At 31.8% G+C, this 24,771-nt stretch overlaps 5 protein-coding genes and 1 pseudogene across 5 annotated transcripts; 4 read left to right on the forward strand and 2 right to left on the reverse strand.

Annotated features, from left to right (window-relative positions):
• The first annotated feature begins 787 nt into the window (after positions 1–787).
• Positions 788–2,333, forward strand: LOC146934645 (protein PLANT CADMIUM RESISTANCE 2-like). The gene is made up of 4 exons (XM_085706559.1): positions 788–1,052; positions 1,138–1,209; positions 1,575–1,787; positions 1,957–2,333. The coding sequence occupies exons 1-4, from the start codon at positions 857–859 to the stop codon at positions 2,046–2,048; spliced, it is 573 nt and encodes a 190-aa protein (XP_085562685.1). The 5' UTR covers positions 788–856; the 3' UTR covers positions 2,049–2,333.
• A 2,720-nt stretch (positions 2,334–5,053) lies between these two features.
• LOC146934646 (protein PLANT CADMIUM RESISTANCE 2-like) lies at positions 5,054–6,565 on the forward strand. Its single transcript, XM_085706560.1, has 4 exons — positions 5,054–5,342; positions 5,445–5,516; positions 5,609–5,821; positions 6,179–6,565. The coding sequence occupies exons 1-4, from the start codon at positions 5,198–5,200 to the stop codon at positions 6,259–6,261; spliced, it is 513 nt and encodes a 170-aa protein (XP_085562686.1). The 5' UTR covers positions 5,054–5,197; the 3' UTR covers positions 6,262–6,565.
• A 4,478-nt stretch (positions 6,566–11,043) lies between these two features.
• On the forward strand, positions 11,044–12,943 carry LOC146934647 (dynein light chain 1, cytoplasmic-like). The gene is made up of 2 exons (XM_085706564.1): positions 11,044–11,480; positions 12,456–12,943. Exons 1-2 carry the CDS (start codon positions 11,250–11,252, stop codon positions 12,612–12,614), a joined length of 390 nt encoding a protein of 129 aa, XP_085562690.1. The 5' UTR covers positions 11,044–11,249; the 3' UTR covers positions 12,615–12,943.
• Positions 12,944–13,487: 544 nt separating this feature from the next.
• Positions 13,488–15,038, forward strand: MEE11 (RNI-like superfamily protein). The gene is made up of 2 exons (XM_085706563.1): positions 13,488–13,989; positions 14,329–15,038. The coding sequence occupies exons 1-2, from the start codon at positions 13,633–13,635 to the stop codon at positions 14,932–14,934; spliced, it is 963 nt and encodes a 320-aa protein (XP_085562689.1). The 5' UTR covers positions 13,488–13,632; the 3' UTR covers positions 14,935–15,038.
• Positions 15,039–15,790: 752 nt separating this feature from the next.
• On the reverse strand, positions 15,791–18,760 carry PUX2 (plant UBX domain-containing protein 2). The gene is made up of 3 exons (XM_085706561.1): positions 17,787–18,760; positions 16,420–16,698; positions 15,791–16,213 (listed from the first exon to the last, which is right to left on the reverse strand). The coding sequence occupies exons 1-3, from the start codon at positions 18,648–18,650 to the stop codon at positions 15,974–15,976; spliced, it is 1,383 nt and encodes a 460-aa protein (XP_085562687.1). The 5' UTR covers positions 18,651–18,760; the 3' UTR covers positions 15,791–15,973.
• Positions 18,761–23,583: 4,823 nt separating this feature from the next.
• LOC146934650 (antagonist of mitotic exit network protein 1-like) lies at positions 23,584–24,746 on the reverse strand (annotated as a pseudogene).
• Between the last annotated feature and the right edge of the window lie 25 nt (positions 24,747–24,771).

A 24,771-nucleotide genomic window follows, 5' to 3' on the forward strand; every position in this document is an offset into this window, starting at 1 on the left:
GGGGGAGTAATGTTATGATTCAAATATAAGCAAAGCCAAGTCATCAAAGTGGAATTAACAATTGGTTAGAGAAAAGGGACATGTGTCACTTGATCCAACAATTAAGGGATAACATTCTATAAAATGGAGCAATGGTTAACAAGAAGGGCATGAAAGAAAAATGATAAAAGTCTCTCCTCTCTCCCTTTGGTACTCTCTAGTAGAGTAATTTCTTCTATCTTTTCCTTTATCCTTTATGTACTAAGAACATCAATTTTAATTGAGTTCTAATCTATCAATTTTACTCTTTATTCAATAATCAATTCACAAATTATCATTTTATTCCATTATCAATTTTAGAAACCATTACATTTTGCCAACTACCAAGTCAAGTCAACCGAACAAGACAAACCCTTTAATTAGTTTCGTTAATTCTACGTGTGTAGATTATTGTTCTAAATTCAACTATCCTTGTCGATACAGCATATACTGAAAGAAGTTCCGTATAGAGCATGCGATAACAGTCTGTATGTATGTTCAGTCAAATAAAAGATATCACATTTAATTTACAGTGGCATCATGCGGTACAATGTAACTACCTTAGTCACTTATTGAAAGAAACATTTTTGTTTTCTTTAATAATAATATTAGTGGAACGGAAGTAACGAACAAGTTGCATAAGCAGATATCATACGCGCTTATACAAGCCGCCAATCATTGACTTGTACATTCAATATCATCATCATTGAACTATTCAACACTCACAATGTTCCACATTTATAAATGTGAGGCCAATCCATTCATCTTCACAACAATATATCAACACTCTTATCCATACAATCTGCTTTAACTCATTTTTGGTTCGTTAGTTTAAAAAATGTATCAACCAGAGGATGGAAAGCCAGCATACAATCAACCACAAGGAGCTGCCACAGGTTTTCCGGTTAGCTACAACAGCGCTACATCGGGGTACTCCGGTGCCTCATCAGATTACGCGCCTCCTCCTCCTCCTCCTAAACCTCTAGTTGAATGGTCCACCGGTCTTTGTGATTGCTGCTCTAACCCTGGAAAAAGTATGTCCCCCATCCTTTACTATGCATATAACTATAGATATATTGACTTTCACTTGATTGACTTTGCATATCTAATTTGTTTCAGGTTGCATAACATTCTGGTGTCCATGTATCACTTTTGGCCAAGTTGCAGAAATCATTGACAAGGGATCCACTTGTAAGACACCCATTCACTTCTCATAACAAATTCAATTTATATAATAATAATAATAATAATAATAATAATATAGATATTGAAAGGGTTGGGTAGCACAATTGTCAAAGAAGTAGTTATAGGATTGCAAAGTATGTTACCAAATTTAATAATACATAATAATACTTTAGAGGTTACATTTTATATATTTATAAATATGATGATTTCATTAGTTTATACTAATTTGACTTCTTTGAACTCTAAATTGATGTGATGGATATATATGTTTTAAAAAGTAAAATTGGAAATAAGTTACTAATGTAATGGATGAATTTAATTATTAATTGTTGTGAGTCAACTTAAGGATTTTTGTGGTTTTGCATTTGCAGCATGTGGTGCTAGTGGGGCTCTATATACATTGATTTGTTGTGTGATTGGATGTGGATGTTTGTATTCATGCTTCTACCGGTCAAAGATGAGACAACAATACGGTTTGAAGGGAAATGATTGCACAGATTGTTTGATTCATTGCTGTTGTGAGGCCTGCGCCTTGTGTCAAGAATATCGTGAGCTTGAGAACCGTGGATTTAACATGGTCATTGGTATGTATATTCTCTTATTCATCAACCATATAATATAATATTATCTATATACTATGATATGAACCATTAGTTTTTTAGTATTTGTTTGTTATCTTTGTTTTGAATATTTTTTTAAAAGATTCTTATATATTCATGTCTGATTTATTTTGATTGAACTTGGAATGGATAGGGTGGCATGGAAATGTTGAGCAACGAACTAGAGGAATAGCAATGGCTACAACTACAACAGCTCCAACAGTTGAACAAGGCATGAGCCGTTGAAGTGAGTGAAGATCCATATGTGTTATATAATAATACATGCAATTGTGTAATTGAGACCAGTGTGTTCATAATTAATCTTTGTGTTTATCATCTCAAGATATGTGATGCGAGTTGTACCTTCGTTTTGCAGCCAAATTCCCACTATTTCTAGTCTGAAATGTGTCTCACTGGTAACATAAATAAGAATGTTGTGTGATGTTTATTATTTAACTATTTGATAAGATCAAATGTAATCAAATATCAAACGAATGTTACCAAACTTTCGTTCCTCATTCTCCTTTTCAATCTACAGAATTGCCATCCCTCAGAACGACTTATAATTTGAGACAATTTTTTTTCTTCTCAGAACGACTTATAATTTTTAACGGAAGGAGTGCTAATTTTTTTTTTCTTTCTTAATATATAGAATGACCAAATTTGAAGGAAATTTAAAGAGGGGTTAAAAATAAAAATTGATATACTCAAGAAGAATGAAAAACATATATTTAGAAGACCTAAAAACATGTTTAACGCTATAAATATTAATGTCTAAACCATTATTACAAGATAGTCTCTGAATTATAATTCAATATATTACTATCGATGTTATCTTAAACTCACATCAATGGCAAGTATCTTATAATTCAAGACATTGCTATCATGTCTAAACCCATTTTGTTATATATTAATTAGAACTCACTTTTTTTATTTATTTATCTATTGGCCTATTTGCTAATCGATACTCAAATAAATACCACAAGAGAGGAAAATATGATGACTTAATTTCAGATTCCAAATAAAATAGTCTCATAGTTAAATTACTAGACTATAACAATGGTGACAAAATCACTTGCTTTAATTTAACTTAGTTTACATTCTGTTAGTTTGCTAACTAACTGCAAAGTCAGTTATCATTGTAACCGATTATTTGAACTAATCTAACAACCAAAAATTAACCAGTTTCAAGCTACAACAAAATATGTAGATCTAATCTAACAAGCAAGAGTAAAGTAAAACTACAATCAAACCAGAGAACAACAAGATAAAAAGAGTAGAAAATCACACACTGAGATATTTGTGTATCCAATTCAGTCCAACAATGACCTATATTTGAGGGAGATAACAATTCTCAATTTCATTATCAAAGAGTTCTTTAAAAAGATATATAGATAGTTAGTTACGAGAAATTAACTTTAATAAACTCTCAAATAGCACACCTAATTTTTACCATTTTTCCAAATCTCTTCCTGTAGCCAAAATACTCGGTGATTTCTCTACACAAGGTGTTTTCCAACTCTTGAATCTATTCCCAAAAGGCAACAACCTTTAGCCTTTGATTTCCTAAAGATATCCTCTTTTGGTCTCTCAAAATTCACTCAAGTTGATCACAAATCTTTATTTCTTTTCTCGTGAATCTCTCTGCTAAAGAAACAAACCCTTTTCCAAGAGTCCTCGTTTTCGGTTCTCCAAGATTACATGTCTTAAGTCCCTTTGAATCTCACATAAAGACCCTCAAGCTTTAGCCACTAAGGTTCCTAAAACTCCTTCCTTTTTTCATGAGATTCACAAAAAAAGAGAGTCAAAATTGCAGTTTTATAGTCCTGAACTATCGACAAATTGCATTGTGACACTATGCTTATATTTCAAAAAGGACCGTTGGAGATAGCTTTCAATTGCCTCGCGGTGTCTCTCCATGGTGCCGCGATCTACATAGAAACTAGCAAAATAAATTTTGAGTCACACACATTCCAACATTTATGAAGATAGAAACGGTATCAATAGTCAATGAAGATAATTTGGTAAAATAACTAATCGTTTTCTTCTAATCATTATATTTTTTAATATGTGTGTAAAACGAGGTTCAATTTGAAACCAAGGAAGTATAAGTTGTTAGAATTTTCAACATTAAAATGAATTAAAAGAGATAATGAGACACCAAATGAGTTATATTCACATGAGCATCTACATCTATGCCACCCATTTTGGTGGTATACATGGACTCCACTCAATATTTTATATTACTTCACGTTTTTTAATTATTTAAACAACTCAACTATAATTTCTAAATATTCATATCATCCATTCAAAACTCTAAAATGGGTTCATTAATCTCACAATATACTCCAAATTTTTATTTTATCGCCCAAAAGTATTGTTAAAAGAAAGAAGAGAATGACACCGTTGTGTTTAAATGGATGTGCGGTCAATTATTATCACCCAAACAATAAACTCAATTATGAGTGTTCATTATTTACAACCCTTCCCCACACAAACAAATGCAACACTGATATTTATGCTCCAACATTTCTTTCACTCCGTAACAAACTAACTACTTCATCTGTTTCACAATACTTGTCGTTTTTGAGAAATTTACGCATACTAAGAAATCAAATAAATTTTGTTATTTTTGATGAAATTATGTGTGTTTTTTTCTATAATACCCTTAACCATTTATTATTTCATTCTATTATTTACCTCTTTACAATAAATAGGTAAGGATATTATTGACAAATCAATAATTAATGTTGCATTGAAACTTGAAAGTGACAAGTATTGTGAAACAAAATTATTCTTCAAAAGTGACAAGTATTGTAAAACGGAAGAAGTATTAACATTTGCCTTTAAACAAAAGATATCAAGACAATCAAAAGGAAACAATAGAGTCAAGGCAGGAGGCCCGTCGCATGATATATTCTTGTGCTGATTCATTCAATTCAATGCATACATGGTGAAAGTTCAAAGTAACCTACCTTGTTAATTGGGTAACTATTAGTATAATAATATTTCTTTATCAATTAGTATCATTGTTTATTGATAAATTGGAGCATACAATAGTTTCCAAGAAGTTACATACAATGCTATACGGAAATGCACCAATTAATCTGGCACATTGACATGGTCCAATTGAAGAACCATTCATAATTCATTCCACGCCTCCTCTAATTTTAACCTTATATATATATATATATATATATATATATATATATATATATATATATATATATATATATATATATATATATACATACTAAATTGTTGATCCATAACACAAACTCCATCATAATCTATCTATATTTCCAAAGCCCGCTCAATATTTAACCGATTTTGTGTCCTAGCTAATTTCCTGATCCTACTATACACATTTACTGTACATTACTAGTATTATAGTTATGAATCCTCCAAGTTCAAAATTCCAACAACCGTACAATCAGCCACCAGCCACCGGTTTCCCGGTGAACGTAGGCCACCAACAACCTAATGCCAACCAGGAATGGTCCACGGGTCTATTTGACTGCTTCTCCGACTGCAAAACTTGTATGTTATGTTCTAATTACCACTTAATTTGGACCGTCCATTAATTAATTCCTCTTCTAAATTTTAATAATTATATATACTAAATTTCATTTCATTTTTTAGGTTGCATAACGTTTTGGTGTCCATGCATCACCTTTGGACGAATTGCTGAGATTGTTGACAAGGGATCAACTTGTAAGATATTCATTAATTGGTCCATTAATAATGATATATAACTATTATATTATACATGTATTAATTATTATATTGTTTGAATTATATTGCAGCTTGTGCTGTAAGCGGGGCTCTATATACATTAATTTGTTGTGTGACGGGTTGTGGTTGTTTATACTCGTGCATCTACCGTAACAAAATGAGACAACAATACATGCTCAAAGACACTCCTTGTTGTGATTGCTTAGTTCATTGTTGTTGTGAATCATGTGCATTATGTCAAGAATATCGCGAGCTTGAAAACCGTGGATTTGACATGGAACTTGGTATGTATATAGTACTATTATTTTGCTCTTCAATAATCTTAATTCTTTTATCTTTTGGTATTCAGTTTTATTCTTTAGTCGACAATTCAATGTTTCTATGGTGCTCTACTTTTAAACGATTCTCTTAAATTTTTTATTTAAGGTCATAGAAATTAAATCACTTTGAAATATATTAGTATTGTACTAGTCAACTTTAATCTTTGAAATTTTCAACGAGAGAGCGATGAGATAAACATGAGTAGAAATAGTTTAAGACACATATTATTTAATTTGTACCATTGTCGCATCTGGATGAGTTTTTTTTAATTTTTTTATTACTTGAATCTGTTTAATTTATTTATTTGAAATTGGCTATAGGGTGGCATGGAAATGTGGCACAAGGGAACCAGGGAGTAGCCATGGCACCAACAGCTCCAGCAGTTGAACACATGACTCGTTGAAGTCGGGAGAATCCATGTACCTATGTAACTCATGCGACTTAAGATTCTTTTATTGTTTTGGAATCATTGTGATCATTTGAATAAATTTTTTTAGCTCTGTTTTTTTCTTTTTTGTGGGCTTATATTTAGCTCTGTATTGGATATTTAATTAGGATTTTTCTAGTGTGCAGGTTTACAAATGTTAAAATTTTTAAAATAGTAAGTTTGTATTGGAATATATGTATTTTATATTAAATATATACATTTTTAATAAATAATTGTTGTTTTTAATAAAAAGATGTAATTATTTTTAATTGCTTTAACATGTGCAATAGTACATATGTTAGACGAACTCATTCAATTAATAAAGACAATATTGTTTATGATAAAAAAGACATTATTGTTTCTTATAAAAAAATAGGGTAAATTTGTACCCAAAAAAACAATAGAGTAAATTACACTTCATCCCTTCAAGGATGCTTGAATTACACTCATGTCCCCTCTTATGTTAAAATATACACTTCCCTCACCTCTTATTCAAAACAGATTAGAAAATATTTCACTCTCATCCCTTAAGAGAAGCTTGAATTACATTCCCCTCCCCTCTTATGTTAAAATCTACGCTTTAGTCCCTCAATAATTTTTTTTTCTTCTAATAATCTAGCTAACAAATAATCTAACACACTTCAAAGAAAAATAGCATTGCAGGTTCATTTTAATGTAATCAAATTTTGAATACATATCTTTCTCTATTTTTTATTCACAACTTCATTAACATATAGTTTTAAACTCTATTATAAAATATGAAACAACCCAAACTAAAATTAAAATATGTGAAAAATTATTAAAGTCGATTAAGTATGGTTATTTTAAAGTGAATTTTATACTCTAAATTATAAAATTAATAACAAAATATTTAAATTTAATTGTCGTTGACATTTAGGTTGTAAAGAAACAAATTTATATTTTTTAAATGGTGATTCAAAATCAATATATATTATAAAAATATTTATTTATGTTAAAATTGATTAAAATGTAGTCCATATTTAATTATTAAGGGAGAGAGTTATAATTCAAGCGTCTTACAGGGGAGGGGAGTATAAATTTTACTTTTCAAGGGAGGGGAGTGTATATTTTAACATAAGATGAGAGATGAATGTAATTCAATCATCTTTGAGGAGAAGATAGTGTAATTTACTCTAAATAAATAAATAAATAAAGAAGTAGAAGAGGAAACAAAATTAAATATGTATTTCTTAGATAATTTTAAATATGTATTTCTTAGATAATTAAATGATACGTATTTTTAAGTTTGTTTTAAAAAAAATGTATTTTTTTCTTCAAAAAAAAATGTATTTTTATGTTTGTGACCAAATCTTCTGACAACATTTTTTTATTTTTTAAGTCTTCTAAATGTCTAGGTGGAAAAAATCTTTTATGAACATAATCACAAATCAATATTGTTAGGCACACCTTCACATGAAATGAAAAAATTTAAGAAAAGATATTTAGTTATATCAATTGACATTATTCAATTTTATTCATTTTTTTTATAGTTTTGTGTGGTCCAAATATATTTATTTGAGTTTGTGCTCAAGGAAGAATATCTCATCTAAGTGAATAATTTAGTCAATTCTTTTTAGGGGATTTTGTCAATTATTTTTCTATCTATTTATTGTAATAAAAAAAAATGCTGAACAATACGACGGATGAGAACCAGAATAAAACGTGGCATAACTTAATTGGCTTGCAACCCATGATCTCCGCCAAATACCAACTAATCTAAAAAACGACCACGTATGTATTCTTACGTTTCGTAGATATATTTCTTCCTAAGAATTGATTTAGCATAGCTCAAAAAAATTTCCACTAATGCGTTGTGGAATTTTACATATCTATTTTTCTCGCGTTTTCTTACTTCTCATATTTCATACTACAATTTTGCACAAAATTTTTACTATTGCTTTCTCCGTCACAAGTTATATATTATTTTGAGAAAAAAAGATATGTGACGTCATAAATGAATAAGTCACATAATAAAAAATTAGATGGGGACCAAAATTCCAAAAAATTTGTAATAGAAAATAAAAAAAGATTTTTTAAAATAAGAGAGACCAAAAGTGTATTTAAGACAAAGAAAAATTATAAGTTACTTTATAATATTATCCTTAATTAATAGTATAAAAAACAAAAATTAAAATGTGAAAAATGAGAAAGTTTTTTCTTTTGAAGAAACTAAACTAGCCGATCCAAATGAGAATTATAAGCGATAATAAGAAAATATGTATGAATGCTTTATTTGTATTGTAAAATAACATATAAAATCAAATAATTTTTTTGACTGCAATGACATATATTTATGCTCTTATATGTAGGACTTTCTTGTAATTTTTTTTGTCTTGTTTGTGAATATTTTTTATATTACAATATTAATTAACTAATTTTTTGTCCTATTTATACCCTTTTTTATATTACAATATGCATCAATAACTTATATTTTTAATAATTGAAAGATCATTTTAAAAATAGAATGTATATTATTGCCAGTTTTGTTGTTTTGAGATTCAAGTAAAAAATGTTTTCACAATGAAACATTCAATTGATTTTCTATTCCACATATCTGATATAAAAATAAAATAGAATATTCAATTTTTTGTCTTGTAATTTTTTTTGTCTTGTTTTGAGAATATATATATATATATATATATATATATATATATATATATATTATTGAATTTGTCTTTTTGAAAAATGTTTGTTTTAAAAAGGTAGTACTAACTTTTTTTAAGTTGTGTTTGAAATTCTCTTTATTTTTCACTGTATGGTCACACAAAATTTAGGAGGGATTGATACCTAGTATTAAGTAGATAAGATAAGACCAATTGTGTTGAGAGCACTTACATCTATTTAGTCAAATTATAAGTTTCAAATACTTGTAGATTTCAACTCAAACCTTATACTAGAAATTTTTTTTTTTTTTATGACTTTGTATTCTTTTTTCATTTAAAAAATCTCATTATATTTTGATCAAACTTGAATTTTCTCCATCTATCTTTTATTTATTGTCCGTTTATCTATTTTTTTTTAATTTTAAAACAATTGATAAATTAGTGAAACTCATCTTAATAGAAAGAGAAAAAGTAAGAAAGAAAATATCAAAAGAGACAGAGAAAGGTAGAAAATCCAATTTTGTTAGGTTTGACCAAAAATACAGAGTAACTAATTATTGTTAGAGTTCTGACAGCAAGCTGTGCAAAACCGTAAGATTCTTTTACTTTGACCAGAACCACGGCAGACGGGCAGAGGCAGAGGGAAAGGGAAAGTTCAATTCTTCATGTTTTTTTTGTTGGCTGGGGTTCATTTTTTTTTTTTTTTTAACCTCGACTCTTGTATACATTATGTATTTGTTTATATCAACTAAATTAAATTTACGAGGACAAGCTCTTCATGTTTATTAGAAGTAAAAAAAATACTCTATCTATCTAAAATTATATGACATTTTCTCTCAAAAAGAAAATAAAAAATTATATGACATTTTAAACATTCCTCTATCTAAAATTATACTCTATCTATCTATCTTTTTTTTTTCCTTCAAAAATAAAAGCTAAAAGAGATATTATGAGTTATTTTACAAATTTTGGCTTGTTAAAAAAAAATATGAAAAAAATGAATTAAAGAATTGAAAGAAAAAAATAGTAATAATTTAGGATAATTTGTGTTTCAAGACAACTTATAATTTGGGATGGAGAGAGCAATGATAAGTGATAATGGTTCATATTGCTGGCCAATCATTTTCAAAGTAGAATCAATTCTAACGCTAAAAAAATATCAAAAATTTTGTCGTGTACAAAAAAATCACTTTTGTTCACGTTGAATCTCAGAAATCCAACTCATCTAATTACTTTTTAAGGTCAAGTCTAAATTTAATGTTATAAAAAAAAAGGAAAATGCTAACGAGTACTTTCGCGACACTCATTAAGTATTTAAAAATGCAATTTTTTGTGTAAATTTACGAATTCAATTCAATACATTGAAAATTAAAACATCTATTTTTTTAAGAATAATTTTTAATTTAAAATATTTAAAGAGTTCTTCATATACTTGACGACAAGATCCTAAATAAAAAAAAGTTTTTCTATCATGTCCAAATTTCCACATGTTAAAATAATTTAAAATAGTAAGTTTGTATTGAAATTTGTGCATTTTATAAATGATATAACTTTTTAATAAATAATTGTTGTTTTTAATAAAAAAATTGCTACTTTTAGTTGTTTAACATGTATGTACAATATTGCATATGATAGACAAATCCATAAAAAAAAATCACAATTGTGAGGCAAAATAAATAAAGGATTAATATATGTTTACCCCTGTGATATTTAATGATTTTTTTGGGTTAGCCCCGTAAAAAATAGATTCCAACCATGTAATTTAAAAATTATTTGGTTTTGGACTTTCTTAAATTTTTTCTGTACAATATCAATGATATGACAGCGGTAAATTAAAATTCGATCAAATTATTAAAGACAAAAATATCTTAAATTTTGAAATTTAATGTCATGAAAATCTAAAATCAAATAATCTTTAAATTACATAGTTGAAATCTAAAGATATCTTTTTACATGGAATAAACGAGGAACCGTTAATATTACATTACATGTAAACATATATTAACCCATAAATAATAAATCTAAACATATGCAGTAAACTGCTAAGTTAATTAATTTTGAAACATAAATTTAGATTTTATCAACAGCAGCAGCAAGTGAATGCATTAAAAGAAAGAAGTAAACTCAAAAACCAATACCAAATCTAACAAAGACACATTCACTCACTAGTCTCTCTCTGTTCTGTTCCTTTTCTTTTGTTTGATTTTGGTCACTTTCCCTTTCCGTAGGCAATGGAGCACAAAAGATGTTTGCCATTGCCTTAAAGCATATCTATTAATGTTGTCAGTCACACAACAAATTACCACATAACATTGCAACCAATACAATACAGTAACATATATGGAACGTGCAGAGGAGGAGTTAGAGAAAAGAAGCAAGTTTCTCAAAAGCTTGATAAAGAACAAGAAAACCATTGAACAGCATGAACATTTCAACAATAATGTAAGCATCAGAGCTTGTGACATGCCTCTCACTTTGCAGAACCATGCTTTTCGGTTTGCACGTGATCTTTTGGATTCTATGCCACCAAAGAAACTTGACACTAAACGTCTTGCTCTTACCCTTAAGAAGGTTACACTTTTTCCTTCATTCATTCTTTTTTGTATAGTTTTATTAATTTTTGCTAAGATCTGTTTCTGGGTTATGATTTTTTTTATCACTTGGTGAGGTTTGGATGGTCAAGTTGGAATCTTTTGGATAGTTTGCACTTTGAATCACTGTTGCTTTTGTATGTGTATCTAAGGGTGCCAATTTTAACAAATTTCAGAATTGATTCTATGTGAACTCATAAGCTAGAAAGTTTAGCTTTTGGAAATCAAACATAACAAATTTGCTGTTAAATCACGTTTGACTAATCAAAAGTGATTCTAGGAGGTCCAAACCAAACATAGGCTCTTACTATTACAATTTACAATTAGGGTACAATTGCTGTTGTGGAGATATCAAAAAGCCTGAATTGCAGTTGCATACCTTGTATTTTAAATAGTTCATGTTCATATTGATGACCAAAAATATTGCTTCAACATTTCTGAGCTGTTAAATGCAAAAATATTTCATAGTTTCATCACTCAAACTTGTGATTATTCATAACTAAGAAATGTTACAGTTTCTGGTACACAATCATTACAAATCTAAGTTCACTACTGCCAAAAGTTTCCATCCTAGCACTATCAAAGATTGCATATTTTGGACTTGTGCATGTGGTGTGACTCTTGCGTATGGCCAAAACCAAAAAAGTATGGGTATAGTTTTGTTGGTTGTAGTATTTATTAATGAACTTAGTTGGCTTGGTGTGGAAGTTATTTGTGACATAAAAAATGTTAGATTGGATGGTCCCTCATTTCATTGATCGAGGTTTCAGGTATTGGTAAATGATATTAAAGTTGTAATCTTGAATTTTCTAATAATGTGATATCCTCAGTGTTATTTTGTCAGGTGTAACTTTATCTTGTTTCTTTACCAAGCTTGCAATATTGCAAATGAATTAGAACTTTGTTTGGTATTATTTTATTACTTGCTAACTTTGGAAATATTTTGTTATTACAGGAATTTGACTCTACCTATGGTCCAGCTTGGCATTGCATTGTAGGTACTAGCTTTGGTTCCTATGTCACTCATTCTGTTGGTGGTTTCTTGTATTTTTCCATTGACAAAGTTCATATCCTTCTCTTCAAGACAACTGTTGAACCATTAGACCATTCATAATTTCCAAATGTTTGAGCTTATATTATATGCACATTGATGCAATTTGTTGTAACAAGCACATGATATTCTTCACTTCAGCTCAGAAGATAAATTTTATAAATAAAAAAATTAGTCTAAAAATGCTTCTTGATAGTTGTTTTATTGGTACACAAATTGTTGCTTTACAAAGCATATGGTGAAATCTAGTACTATGAAAGATTACATAAAGAAAATTATAAAGTTGGAGATGCTACTGGATATCCATCACTCCCTTTCCTCTGCCTTTGCCTACAACCATTAAACTTCTTGTTGCTGCTAATAATTGGGGCTCGGATTTTAAATTCACAGTTGTTATCTATCTGTACTGTAAATAATAGAGTTTTCTTTCTTCTTTTTTGGTTTTGGTATGTAAACGAAGTGACAAACACTACATAAAACTCACATCTTAAGTTCAAACCTAGGTGAAAGTGTACGGTCTAGCAATTTCAACAATTTGGTTGAGCAAGGTAGATTTTTACTATAAACTATACATATTTAATTTTTAGTCCACATAGACCTGCAAAAATTTGTTGAGGTAATTGACTCTTGAAGAAAATGTAATTTCACATAAAAAGCAAGGATTTTCTTTGAAAATGAGTAGTGATGATTTTTATAAAAAAATAACCTTTACTTTGAGTCCAATGCAAAGATTGTCGAGGAAGGGTGAGAAGGAAACAGTCAAAATTGGCTGCTTATTTATGTCTTATTCCTATTGGAGAGGGAAAGGAAGGGAAAAGTGTAACATTTCTTCTCATACGTGCATTAACCTCAACCATATATATGTAGCCGTATTAACGTGTCACATTAATATGACAATATCTTCAAAAGAATAGTTTCCCAGCCACATAGATACGGATGCAACATCTTTGATCAAGATCCAAGCTTACCTCCTTCTTTTATAAATATATTTGTATTAATATCATATCATATGATATGATTGGCTTGTTTTGCATTTATACTATAAACTATAAAGTAACGTGTGAATCAAATCAAATCAAATATGGAAGAGTCTTGCAAAGCTTCTTCTTCTGAAACGAGCACCACAGTTGAGGAAGCAGAACAAGAGGGTCCTCCTCATGAAGCCATGTTTCTGGTGATAGCTTACCTTCGAGTGTACGAGGTTTTAACCATGTCTCGTGTTTGCACATCACTGAGATATGCAGTCAACAATGATGTATTGCTATGGCTTAAAATTATTGTTGAAACCCCTCTCAATTCAAGACTCTCAGATGACACACTATTGAAGATCACATCCAAAGCAAATGGTAGGCTTCAAACACTTGCTCTCATGAACTGCATCCACATTACTGACCATGGACTACAAAGGGTTGTTGAACAAAACCTCTTTATTGAAGAGGTAATGTTTTTAGAGAGATTTCTATTTTGCTACTATGATTCAATGGTTTTGATTATAAGCAAAGTCTGCTTCATTTAAGTGAACGTATGATGTTAGTTTTAGCTGCTTAACAATTAGGATAGTGAGCGAAGGGATGTGGAATTCATTCAATTCAACGGATCAATAGTCTTTGTGTTTGCAAATTTCTGTGTCACAAGGCAGCGACCTTACCATTGTGTCGAGGATTGTTCACCTCTGGTTTTTATATTTTTTTTTTTTCATTAGTCAATGTAAAATACAAAATTAAGTTTTTTAGGTTCTTCAATCACAGTCTGATTTCTGGTTTAATTTGATTTGTAGCTTCATATACCAGCATGCACTGGGATAACCCCTGAAGGAGTTCTAACGGCTGTGAAAACACTCTGCCAAAGAGCCAACTGCTTAACCACCTTGAGTTTAAACGGCATTTACAACCTACAAAACGATCATCTTGATGTGCTTACCTCAAACCTCAGAAAAAACCTTCCATTAGAAGACGAGCCAACACAACAACCTATCTACTATCATAAACGTGGCAGCGTTTCAGCATTCAAGCACAACGAAAACCAGAAGATTATTGATTTGGAGAAATGTCCCAAGTGCTTTGAGGTGAGAATGGTGTATGACTGCCCAAAAGTGGACTGCAATAGGAAGGAACCGCGCCAAGCTCAATGTAGGGGATGCATATTTTGTAATCCAAGGTGTGAAAACTGTGGTGGATGTGTTGGATCCGAAGAACTTGAAGAAGTTGCATGCGGAGATTTCTTGTGCCTTGAATGTTGGTTACAGCTTCCCAAGTGCAATTTCTGTAACAAACCATATTGTAAGCAGCACACAAATTGGTGGTGCGCTTCTTCAGAATCTTCATTTCTCTGCAGAGTGTGTGACGAAAATTCTCACGGATATACATACACTGATGTTCTATAATGGAAATGACTTGCGATGATGAAGCTTATAATATCATCATGCCTAGTCATTGAGTTACTGCAATTATTTGTATAAAATTTATACCTACAGAAATTATTGTTGAACATAGCATTTGCATTCAAGAATTTACATATTTGAAGCAGCATGATTTAACTGAGCCAACATGATTTCGGTCATGCTTAAAAAGGCTGAGTTTGGTCATTGTTAACGAACTGAGTTCAAAACAAATTTATTATTGAGAAAGCATCGAGAGACCAATACTTGGCATTTAAATCAGTTTTGTGTTTAAAATAAATCAAAATATATCTGATAGGAATATCTCACAAATGTAGTCAAAACCAAACATCTCACAACAGTCTGCAAGGAATTATCTCAAGTTTAAATTAGAGTCATGGAAGAACAAACTCAGGCTACTTTTCTGACATTAATATCAACTTGGGCAACCATTTGTGTCAATTTTAGACCTAACTCAGCTCAACACATTGATGATAGAATTTAACCTGAGCAAGGCTTGCTGCATCCAATTTTGACTTTCCTGAACTCAGTTTTTGAAGGAACGTTGTTGATCATCAAAATTGCTGGAAACATAGACACTAGCTTACACTAATAAAATAGATGTGAGTGGAACTTTAAAACACCAAAGGAAACAGTGCATGTTTGGATTGGCAGTGAATTTGACAGGTCACGACGCGCCACAGTAATTTTGGCAAAATCTACACTTTGAAGTTTTACCAAAATCATGGTACCAACATAATTTTGTCAAATTGAATGTATACAAACACATTCAGTATTTTCCACTGCTTTGATAGGTAGTAGAACATATATTGCCTCATGAATGTAGGTAGGAATTGGATGCTTTCATCAATAATGATTTCTTTTTGTTTATAGATGTATCTGACTACAATATTGTTTGTCACAAAATTATGAATGAAAATGAGGACCGAATTGTGTCTATATCCCCACCATTTAAGGGGAAAAAAAAGAGAATAGTGAAAAGTAAGGAAAGAAAACAATTTAGTTTATACAGAAAAGCAAATGCTTAACCATTTACAAGTGGTTCACTGATTTCCAGCAATTCATTTTTGAGACCGGTGAAAACAACAGAATCTGTTTCTAGGGGCTTGAACTTGATTAGGGCAGAAGGCACCAGGTCTTCTTCCTCTATCGTTTTGGCTTTTTGCCCTGCTTTTGGGAAACATGGGATTACACGCCGTTGAACAACTACAGGATGCATTAGCTCAAATTCCAAACATGATTCTTTTAAAGCAGAGCTCACAAACTGCATTATCAACATGGAAAACAAAAACAATGCTGAGTTGCCAACTCGGAATAAACAGTAAGACACTAACACTTGGGATATGAATAACATACACTAGTTCACATATATATCCAAACGTAAATTGTTATTTGGGGAACTTTTATGTCAGAACGGTTAATTTCCACAATTGAAAGGCATAAGTTAAAATCAAATAGAAAAGGACAAACCTCATACAGAGCAGTAGTTGGTTCCCATGGAGCAAATACACCTTGAAGTACAACTCCATCTGAAAACTGAATCCTAATAATAGTTCTTGTGTATCTCTTCTTCGCAGCTTTAGCTTGCTTTTCTTTAAGTGACTTTGGGATTAAAAGCTGAGACTCTTCAATCTTTTTTCTCCTTAATTCAGCTTCTCTTCTCACCTCTTCAGCTGAACGTTTGTAGAAGGAATCTGGTAGCTCAATTCTAGCTGCAACACTTTCAGAGACAGCAAAGAAGACCTTCACCTGAAAGAGGTAAATTTGAATCAGAAAAGATAGACATAATCAATCTAAAGAATTAGGTAGTTTGTATTTAGTAAAGTACTTAATGACACACATGCTCTGTGGGATAATAACTAGACCATCAAACTAAAATACTCAAAGAAAAAGGAGATTACATCAAACAACAATTTTTCATAAAGAGCCTGTTTGGATTACCTTATTTGAGTTTATCTACTGGCACAAGCAATTGTGAGACTGTTCGGGAGAACCTATGAAAATAGCTTATGACATGCTCTTAAGTTATTTTCAGCTTATTCAGCTTATTTTCATATGCTCTCCAATATAGCTTATGAAAACAGGGTCATGGTCATATACAGTCACAAACTACTTCTGAAGCTGAAATATATGTTTCACCCATAAACAAAGTATACCCTTGGTTGAAAATAGTTTTTATCTCCGATTTTTCTACTTTTATGCAAGATTTTTTTTATTGTATTAGGATGAGTTTCTCTTGGGGTGTAAATATACTTGGGTACCATAACTTCTTCAGCTTAGTAGTTTTGCTTACTTAAACCTTTACTTGATAGGATTGTGGATGGTTGTTTTATGATATATGCGTCTTCAATTTTAACCTTGCATTACAGCCAAATTTAAACCAACATACAAAAGTTGGACAAAGCCTATCAACAAATTTCAGTATATCTATCCAACCCTACACAATTACTTCCCAACAGAACCCACAGTTTACTTTTCCCCTCTATTTATACAACCAAGTTTAAACCAAATATTCAAGCCCTAGTCTCAAACTGTGCAAAACGTATTGACGACATTCATCACAAAATTTCAGTACGTCTATGCAAAATAACTTGCAATTTACTCTTTGTTTCTACTTCTACATCCATAACGCAAAATCAATGATATAAGAATGACAAATATATTTTAAGCCACCACATTTAATATAGTAATAAAATTACAGTTAGACACTGAAACAGATTGGATTGATTAGCTAATAACACAAACTACTAAAAAATCAAATAAAATCAGATAATGAACTTTATTTTCTCCATAGCCCTCAATCAAATTCAAAAGTATTATGAATATACGACTATTACCTGTCTGTCAATCTTTTTTGGTTCGGCATCGGCTACTTTCTCAGCGGAAACGGTAGGCGTTAAATTTTCTCTCTTTGGAGCATCTTGAACCAATTGTGGTTCCAACAACACAATTGCTTTCTTGATCAAATTAACTTTCTCCTCAGTAGGAACCTCCATGAATGCCCATGTCTCTCCATTCTCCTCTTTAAGTTCAAATCCTAACAAACTCAGCAATTCAACACCACCAATAACCTCGCCCACAGCTTCTTTAATCTTTGGATTACCCATCCTAATCTTCCTAAACTTAACATTCTCAGGTTCCTTAACAATATTCCTCAACAATTTAAGAACAATATCAACAGAACCTTCAGACGGATTCCCTGAAACATAAGTACCAATAGAAATCTCCAATTCAGTATTAGACTCAGAAACTTGACTCTCTTTCAATTTTGAATCATCATCGTTTTCAATTGGGTTACTCAAACAAGATTCCACGTGTTCAGAAACCTCGTCCTCGGATCGAAAGGGTTGTTTACAAATTGGACATTCATATACGTTGAGTGAATAGCCATTTTGAGATCTTTGAGAAGAAGTGACGAATGAATCAAATGGATCAAAGCCATCTGCGGGTTTGCGTGGTTTATCGATTTTGCTTTGATCTGAAGCGATCGGTGGAGTAGGTTTGGGTTTGGGATTAGGGTTCTGAGAAGGACGAGGGGTAGGGGTAGGAATGGAATTTGCAGGTGTTGAAGAAGAAGAAGAAGAAGAAGAACCCAAGACTCGACCTTGGCCTTTGAATTTACCAGAAGAAGAAGAAGAAGAAGTGAAAGGGTTGTTAACTTTCTTGATGAATCCTTTCATCTTGTCTTTTACATCGTCCATTTTCGACTATGAAGAACAAAAAAGAATAGAATAGATCTCAAATGATTGATTTATGGATGGAAGGGATAAGAAACAAACACGCACGGAATAGATGAAATAGAGAGGGGGTTGACTTGACTTCATAAAATTCACCTTTTTGTAATAATCAAAATCTGTCTCCAATAAGGTTTTGCCACTTCATCATACACAAAAAAACTTTCAGGTTTAGTGGAAAGCTGCATTGCCCAAAAACTAAAACTATATGAAATGATTCATTTCAATAGTTGAAAATGAATACATTTAAAATGAATCAATTTCGAGGTTGAAATCTTGGTCTATTTTACGGTTAATACATAAGTCATGTAGACATCATACATAGTTAAAGTTAAGTAGAATTGAACAATAAGACTATTAACTCGTGTTTCATTTCATGTTTGCAGTGCCACTAATTGCAAGAAATTGATGTGTAATGATGCTTGTTTCAAGGGCGGCTGCACATATTGGAGCCGTCAATTGATCACCCACAAAGAGGAAAGTTGTTAGCCGAATGTGAGACGCCACACACCTCTCAATGAGAAAAACTAACGCACTACCCGTACAAATAGCCAAGCATGACTAAACGTTATAGGTCATGTCATTAGGCTCGTATGAATAGTTTTGTCTATAAATACTTATTGTGTACAGTACATTAAATACACAATCAATAGCTAAAACCCCAAAAACATTAAACTTAACACTCCATTGGGAAAGGGTTTTCACCACATTTCAAAAGCTTAACTTCTCAATTAACGACATTGTCACAAAGTTGTCAAATTCAAGCATTGTAGGGCAGGGTTGCTCTGGAGTTGTTTAATGCAGAAAGAGACTAAAAAAAAACAAGAATGTTCGGAAATTTGTCGCAGCCTAAAAATTTGAGGGTTGCTCCAAAACAACAAGTCATCCCCAAAGTTTATTAAAATAGGGAATACATCGAAAAAAAATCCATTAAAACAAGTGGTCTTTGAAACCAAATTTTAAGGCCGGAAGTCGATTATGCGTAGGAAAGGTATTAGCACCCTACAACATCCGTATTTTGTCAGCTTTTAAAATATATATTTTCTCCATTTTTTTAAATGTGAATAAAATTAAGTTTGAAATGAAAATGCATTGTGTTTAAATAGAAGGAAAATGCTACTTCTCAAGAAAAATAGCGTGATATAGCATTGTGTTTAAATAGAAAGAAAAAAAAGGTTTAGTTATTATTGTGCATGATAAGCGTGGTCTCTTAATCCTACGTATCTCTTGGTGCAATAGATAATTCAAAGCTACGTAGTTTTTTGAGTAGGAAATGCTTGTGTGCTAATTGATTTTAAAGAAAATGATTTTTGTGGCGTTGATTTTGATATAAATAATATTGCCTATTTAATGAAGTAAAAAGATACGATGAGTGTGAAAAGTTGATGTCATTGAGCTTGTTTGTTGATTTTAGAAAGTGGTTTTAGAATGATCACGTTGTATAATTTGTGTCCTGAAAACTCGAAGATTAGAAAGATGACAACTCAACAATGTCAAAGAATTTATCTACAATTGACCAAAATTCATTATATTTACGTGGTGGAGCTCGTCATATTGATAAGATCCTATTGAAGTTGCAGTGCAATTGTCATTAACAAAAAAAGGTTTACATACACATTTTGGTCATTACTATTTGCTTACAACTTTGATTAGATCACCAATGTGAAAGTAGTATTGATTTAAGTTTGGATTATGAAATCAAGAAGTTCAAAGCGGATTCTAGTTTTTATTTGAGTACTAATCTGCTAGGTTTAAGAAAACAATAGCATGTTCTACACTAGTAATGAAAAAGATTCATAGCTTCATGAAAGGTTGGTACTTACATGAATCTATATGATTCGGGCAATGAGCCAATGCCATTTGTTGCCTTGGGTGTATAATCCCAATCAAAATCCTTATATGTTGCTAAATTAAACCATTGAAAATTGAAAGCAATAGAGCCCACCACAGAGAACACAAAACATGGAAGAAAAGACAACACGAAAATCACACGATGCTGTAATAAACTAACCAATGGAAGTCATATCTTTCTATAGACTGATTGGGAATACTAATTTCTTACCCTACAAAAAGTAATCATCATTGAATTATAAGCAATGAAAAAACATACATTTTTTAAAATTCTTTGACTAAACAACAATGTTTTTGGCCATTGGTGTGTCATAATCATTGTTTTTAAAATCCATCGATTTTGGTTGCGATTTTAGGTTTTGCGATCTTGCTATCCTCTTTCGATCTGAAGCAAAATCTCGAGTTTGACAACCTTAATCATAATAATCTCTTTCCACATTAGCGAACATGTTGGAAGTCAAGATAACGAACCACAATAGGAGAAAGCCAATGATTATTTATACTAAAGATAAATATAATGAGTACTCAGGATTCAAGGAATAAAAACAGTCTTAACAAACAATTGAGTTTGATATGATGAGGAATCTTCAAATAGTGAAGGTCAAAAAGGGGAATAATTAACACAAATTTTAGCACAAGGTAAACGGTGCCTTAACTTCTGCTATTGTCATTTGTGGAGTGATTAGTACTCAGGATTCAAGGAGTAGTAACTTTGATGAAGGTGAAATTGGAATGGGCTTTCACTCCATTCCAAAAGATTAACTTCTCAATCAATGACTTTCTAACAAAGTTGTTAGATTCAAACACTGTAGAAAAGGGTTGCTCTCGAGTTGTTTATCGACTATCGTGTAGACCCCAACAAAATAGGTTATTGCAGTGAAGAAGCTATGGCCAATAAAGAATGAAGAGCCACCAGAGAGAGATCTGTTTATAGTAGAAGTTCAAACCCTTGGATCAAAATGACATAAAAATAGTGAGTGAGACCTTTAAAGTGTCTTATGGATACCTAGCTCCTGCCTCCCGGTGATTCTAAACTTTTAAGATTCTAATCATTTTGGCAAAATTTCAGTTTATCAAAACTTTAAAGTGTCTTACACTTTAGACATTTTTTTTTCTTTCCAAATTTTATTGTAGTTTCTATAATAGATATATTCCTGATACCATATTTTGAATCAAGTGATATATATGCCAAAACATGTTATCATATATAAGACCAAAAAAATTGACTATTCATTTATCACACTAACATCTTGACAGGTTGAAGAATTAATTGACAGATTCGATGACCCACAAATATGTGAAGCCTAGTAAAAGTTTTACTAATGGTAATACCATTGAGCATAACCCTTCAGGCTCAATTGAGTCCCTGCAGACTGTGCCGCAGCTACCACTAGAGCAATTCTGTTTTCAAGGTGAAGAATATCATACCAAAACCATCATTAATGCCACTATGAAATATTAATTAGCCACCTTAATTAATTAGTTTCTCTATCTTAAGTTTGTGTGTACTAGTATGTACAGAATAAACTAGATGTGAACTTTTGTAATATGGTTATAATGCTATATATATTGTATGTCTTACGATGAGTGAGTGATGATATTAATGTATATCTTAATTTTATATATATATATATATATATATATATATATATATATATATATATATATATATTAACACACATGATCAATTAGCTATTGTGATGAGATGAAGAAACAATCTATGAGATCACAGAGTGTTTCATCATCCACTCTTGTACGTGACAAGTTCAATAGCTTCAATTGGAAACTTCAAAGTCCATTCCGGCAGCGTCACTTCAAGACAGCCTGTTAAGCTCAAATGTTTAATGTTTTAACATCTCTTTAAAACTTGATCAATACCTTCTTCATATAAGTCATAGCAATGGCTCAAATCAAGCTGCTGAAAATTTAAGGAAACAATCGATGATGAAGAACAGGTCACGACTATGGAGAGAACCAATGTGAGAACATGTGAGAGAGAGGTTAAAGTTGTAATGTTTCTAGAGAAGGCTCGCAACCCATTTGCAGCAATGGTGAGTTGGTTGGAGAGATCGAGGGGTGTGAGGTTCAATGGGGAATGATAGATTTGTAGGAGAAGCACGTCAAGATCACTGGTGTAGAAGGAGAGGTCAAGAGAAGTGAGGTTGGAGAATCTATGGAAGATGGATGAAAGGGAGTGTTGGTTCAATCACACAGATAAAACCGAAGACGGTTGGTGATGGAGAGGAGCTATTTGTAGACGACGGAGAGAGACTTCAAGTAGCGGTGGTTGTTGTAGTCGTCACAATCAATGGGGAATTTGAAGAAAATATCGCAACACTCGTTGAGCTAGTAAAAATTTGTTGCTACAAGCCTCCTTGTTTGAACCGAAGAACCGATTTGTTGTGAACAATACTTGAGAGTTTCTTCTTCTTGTCCATCTTTTCATTGTGGACGGTGGTGGTCGTCACTCAATTTGTGAAGATGGGTAGATTGATTTGAGGTATTTGTAAGGTTTTACAGTTGCTGGATTCAAGTAATAAGGACAATATGTAATGGACCTTTGGTTGTAATTGAGCTAAGGCTAGTTTAGTTTTTCTAGTATCTAATATTTATACACTTATTGTAACTTTTACTCTTGAACTTTTTTCATTTCAATGAAACCCTAGCCATATTTGGTTACATTAACTTGTGCTACTGTCACTTGTGGAGTGATTTTAGCACAAAGGATTCAAGGGGACAGTTATGGGAATATTAATAAGGGCGTTGCTATATCAAGCGAAATCATTTTTCGCGGAAATTCACGATACAAGGCATGCTGCTTTTTTAGAATGTGAACTTGTTTATTGTAATATCTTAAACAATTATTAAAAATAAAAAGAGGAATAAACAACCCGCTTTTGTTGTTAATCTCCGGAAAGAGTGGAATACACCCCGGGTAGTGGTGTTAACTAGTAGCCATCATTCTTGAAAGTTTCGGGACGTTTTTGTTCGCTATACATAGCATTTTCCTATTAATAAATTTAATACAAGGTAAATCAATTAAAAGCAATACACGTTAAAATTGCATATAACACCCAACTGTATAAATTACATTGTGCATTATGCAAAATGTCTTACACAAATACTTAGGCTAAAAATACACATGTGTAAACTGACACTAAGAAAAAGTAATTTCTCAGGGAAAAAAAAATCTTAAAACAAAAAACGTCTAAAATTTCAAAATCCAAACTTCAGCAGAGCAGTTTCAAAATACTAGTAAACAAGGTATTTGTGACTCCAAAAGAGTTCCCTCACTCAGTCCCTATCCCTAAAACGATAAATACGTCGTCGACTAATTATCTCTCTCAATGATGGCCTTGATGGTACCATTGAGAAAACGACGTTATCATCCACTTTGCGGCAACCACTCAAATTGATCTCTCTCAGTTGTGTGCAATTTTCTATCACATGTCTCACTCCCTTGTGTGTGACAACTAAACAATATTCTAGTAACAGCTGCAAAAGCCCACTACAATTCTTTGAGATCACATAGAGTGTTTCATCATCAACTAATGTTTTTGACAAGTTCAACATCTTCAATTTAGGAACTTCAAAGTTCATCGCATGTCGCAGCAAATTCACTCCTAAACAGCTGGTTAAGTTCAAATGTGTAATGCTTACAACATCTCCTTAAAAGATGAGTAATACCTTCTTCAGATATGCGACAACAATCGTGCAAATCAAGCAGCTGCAAATTGGGAAAACAATAGGCGATGAGGACCAGTTCACTGGTTTGGAGAGAATAAAATTTGAAACAAATGAGAGAGGTTAAAGTTGTAATCTTTTTTGGGAAGAAGTTTTTCAACCCATCAGCGAGAACGGTGTCGTGTGGGAGGGAGAGAACGTCGTTGCAAGTGAAGTTGAGTGAGGTGAGGTTGGTGAATCTATGTAATAGGCGAGGGAGGAAGGAGTGTGCTTGTGTGTTGATAGTGAGCGATAATTGGAGACGGTTGGTGATAGAGAGAAACTGTTTTGAGACGACAGAGAGAGACTTCAAGTTGTGGGAAGTGGTGTAGTCGTCGCCGTCTCTGATCAAGAATTTGAAGGCAAGTTCCCAACACTCGTCAGGTAAGTAAAAATCAAACCGTGTTGCTGTAACAAGCCTCCTTGTTTGAATGGAAGAATCAACAATTTGTGAGTTTCCTCTCTTCCTTTTCATATTGTGAGACTTTCTTCTTTTTGCGGCAGAATTGAAGGG

This window comes from Medicago sativa, chromosome 4 (genome assembly GCF_051527215.1).
Source record: "Medicago sativa cultivar Bolivia chromosome 4, Bolivia_mono, whole genome shotgun sequence".
In the NCBI taxonomy this organism is placed as follows: domain Eukaryota; kingdom Viridiplantae; phylum Streptophyta; class Magnoliopsida; order Fabales; family Fabaceae; genus Medicago; species Medicago sativa.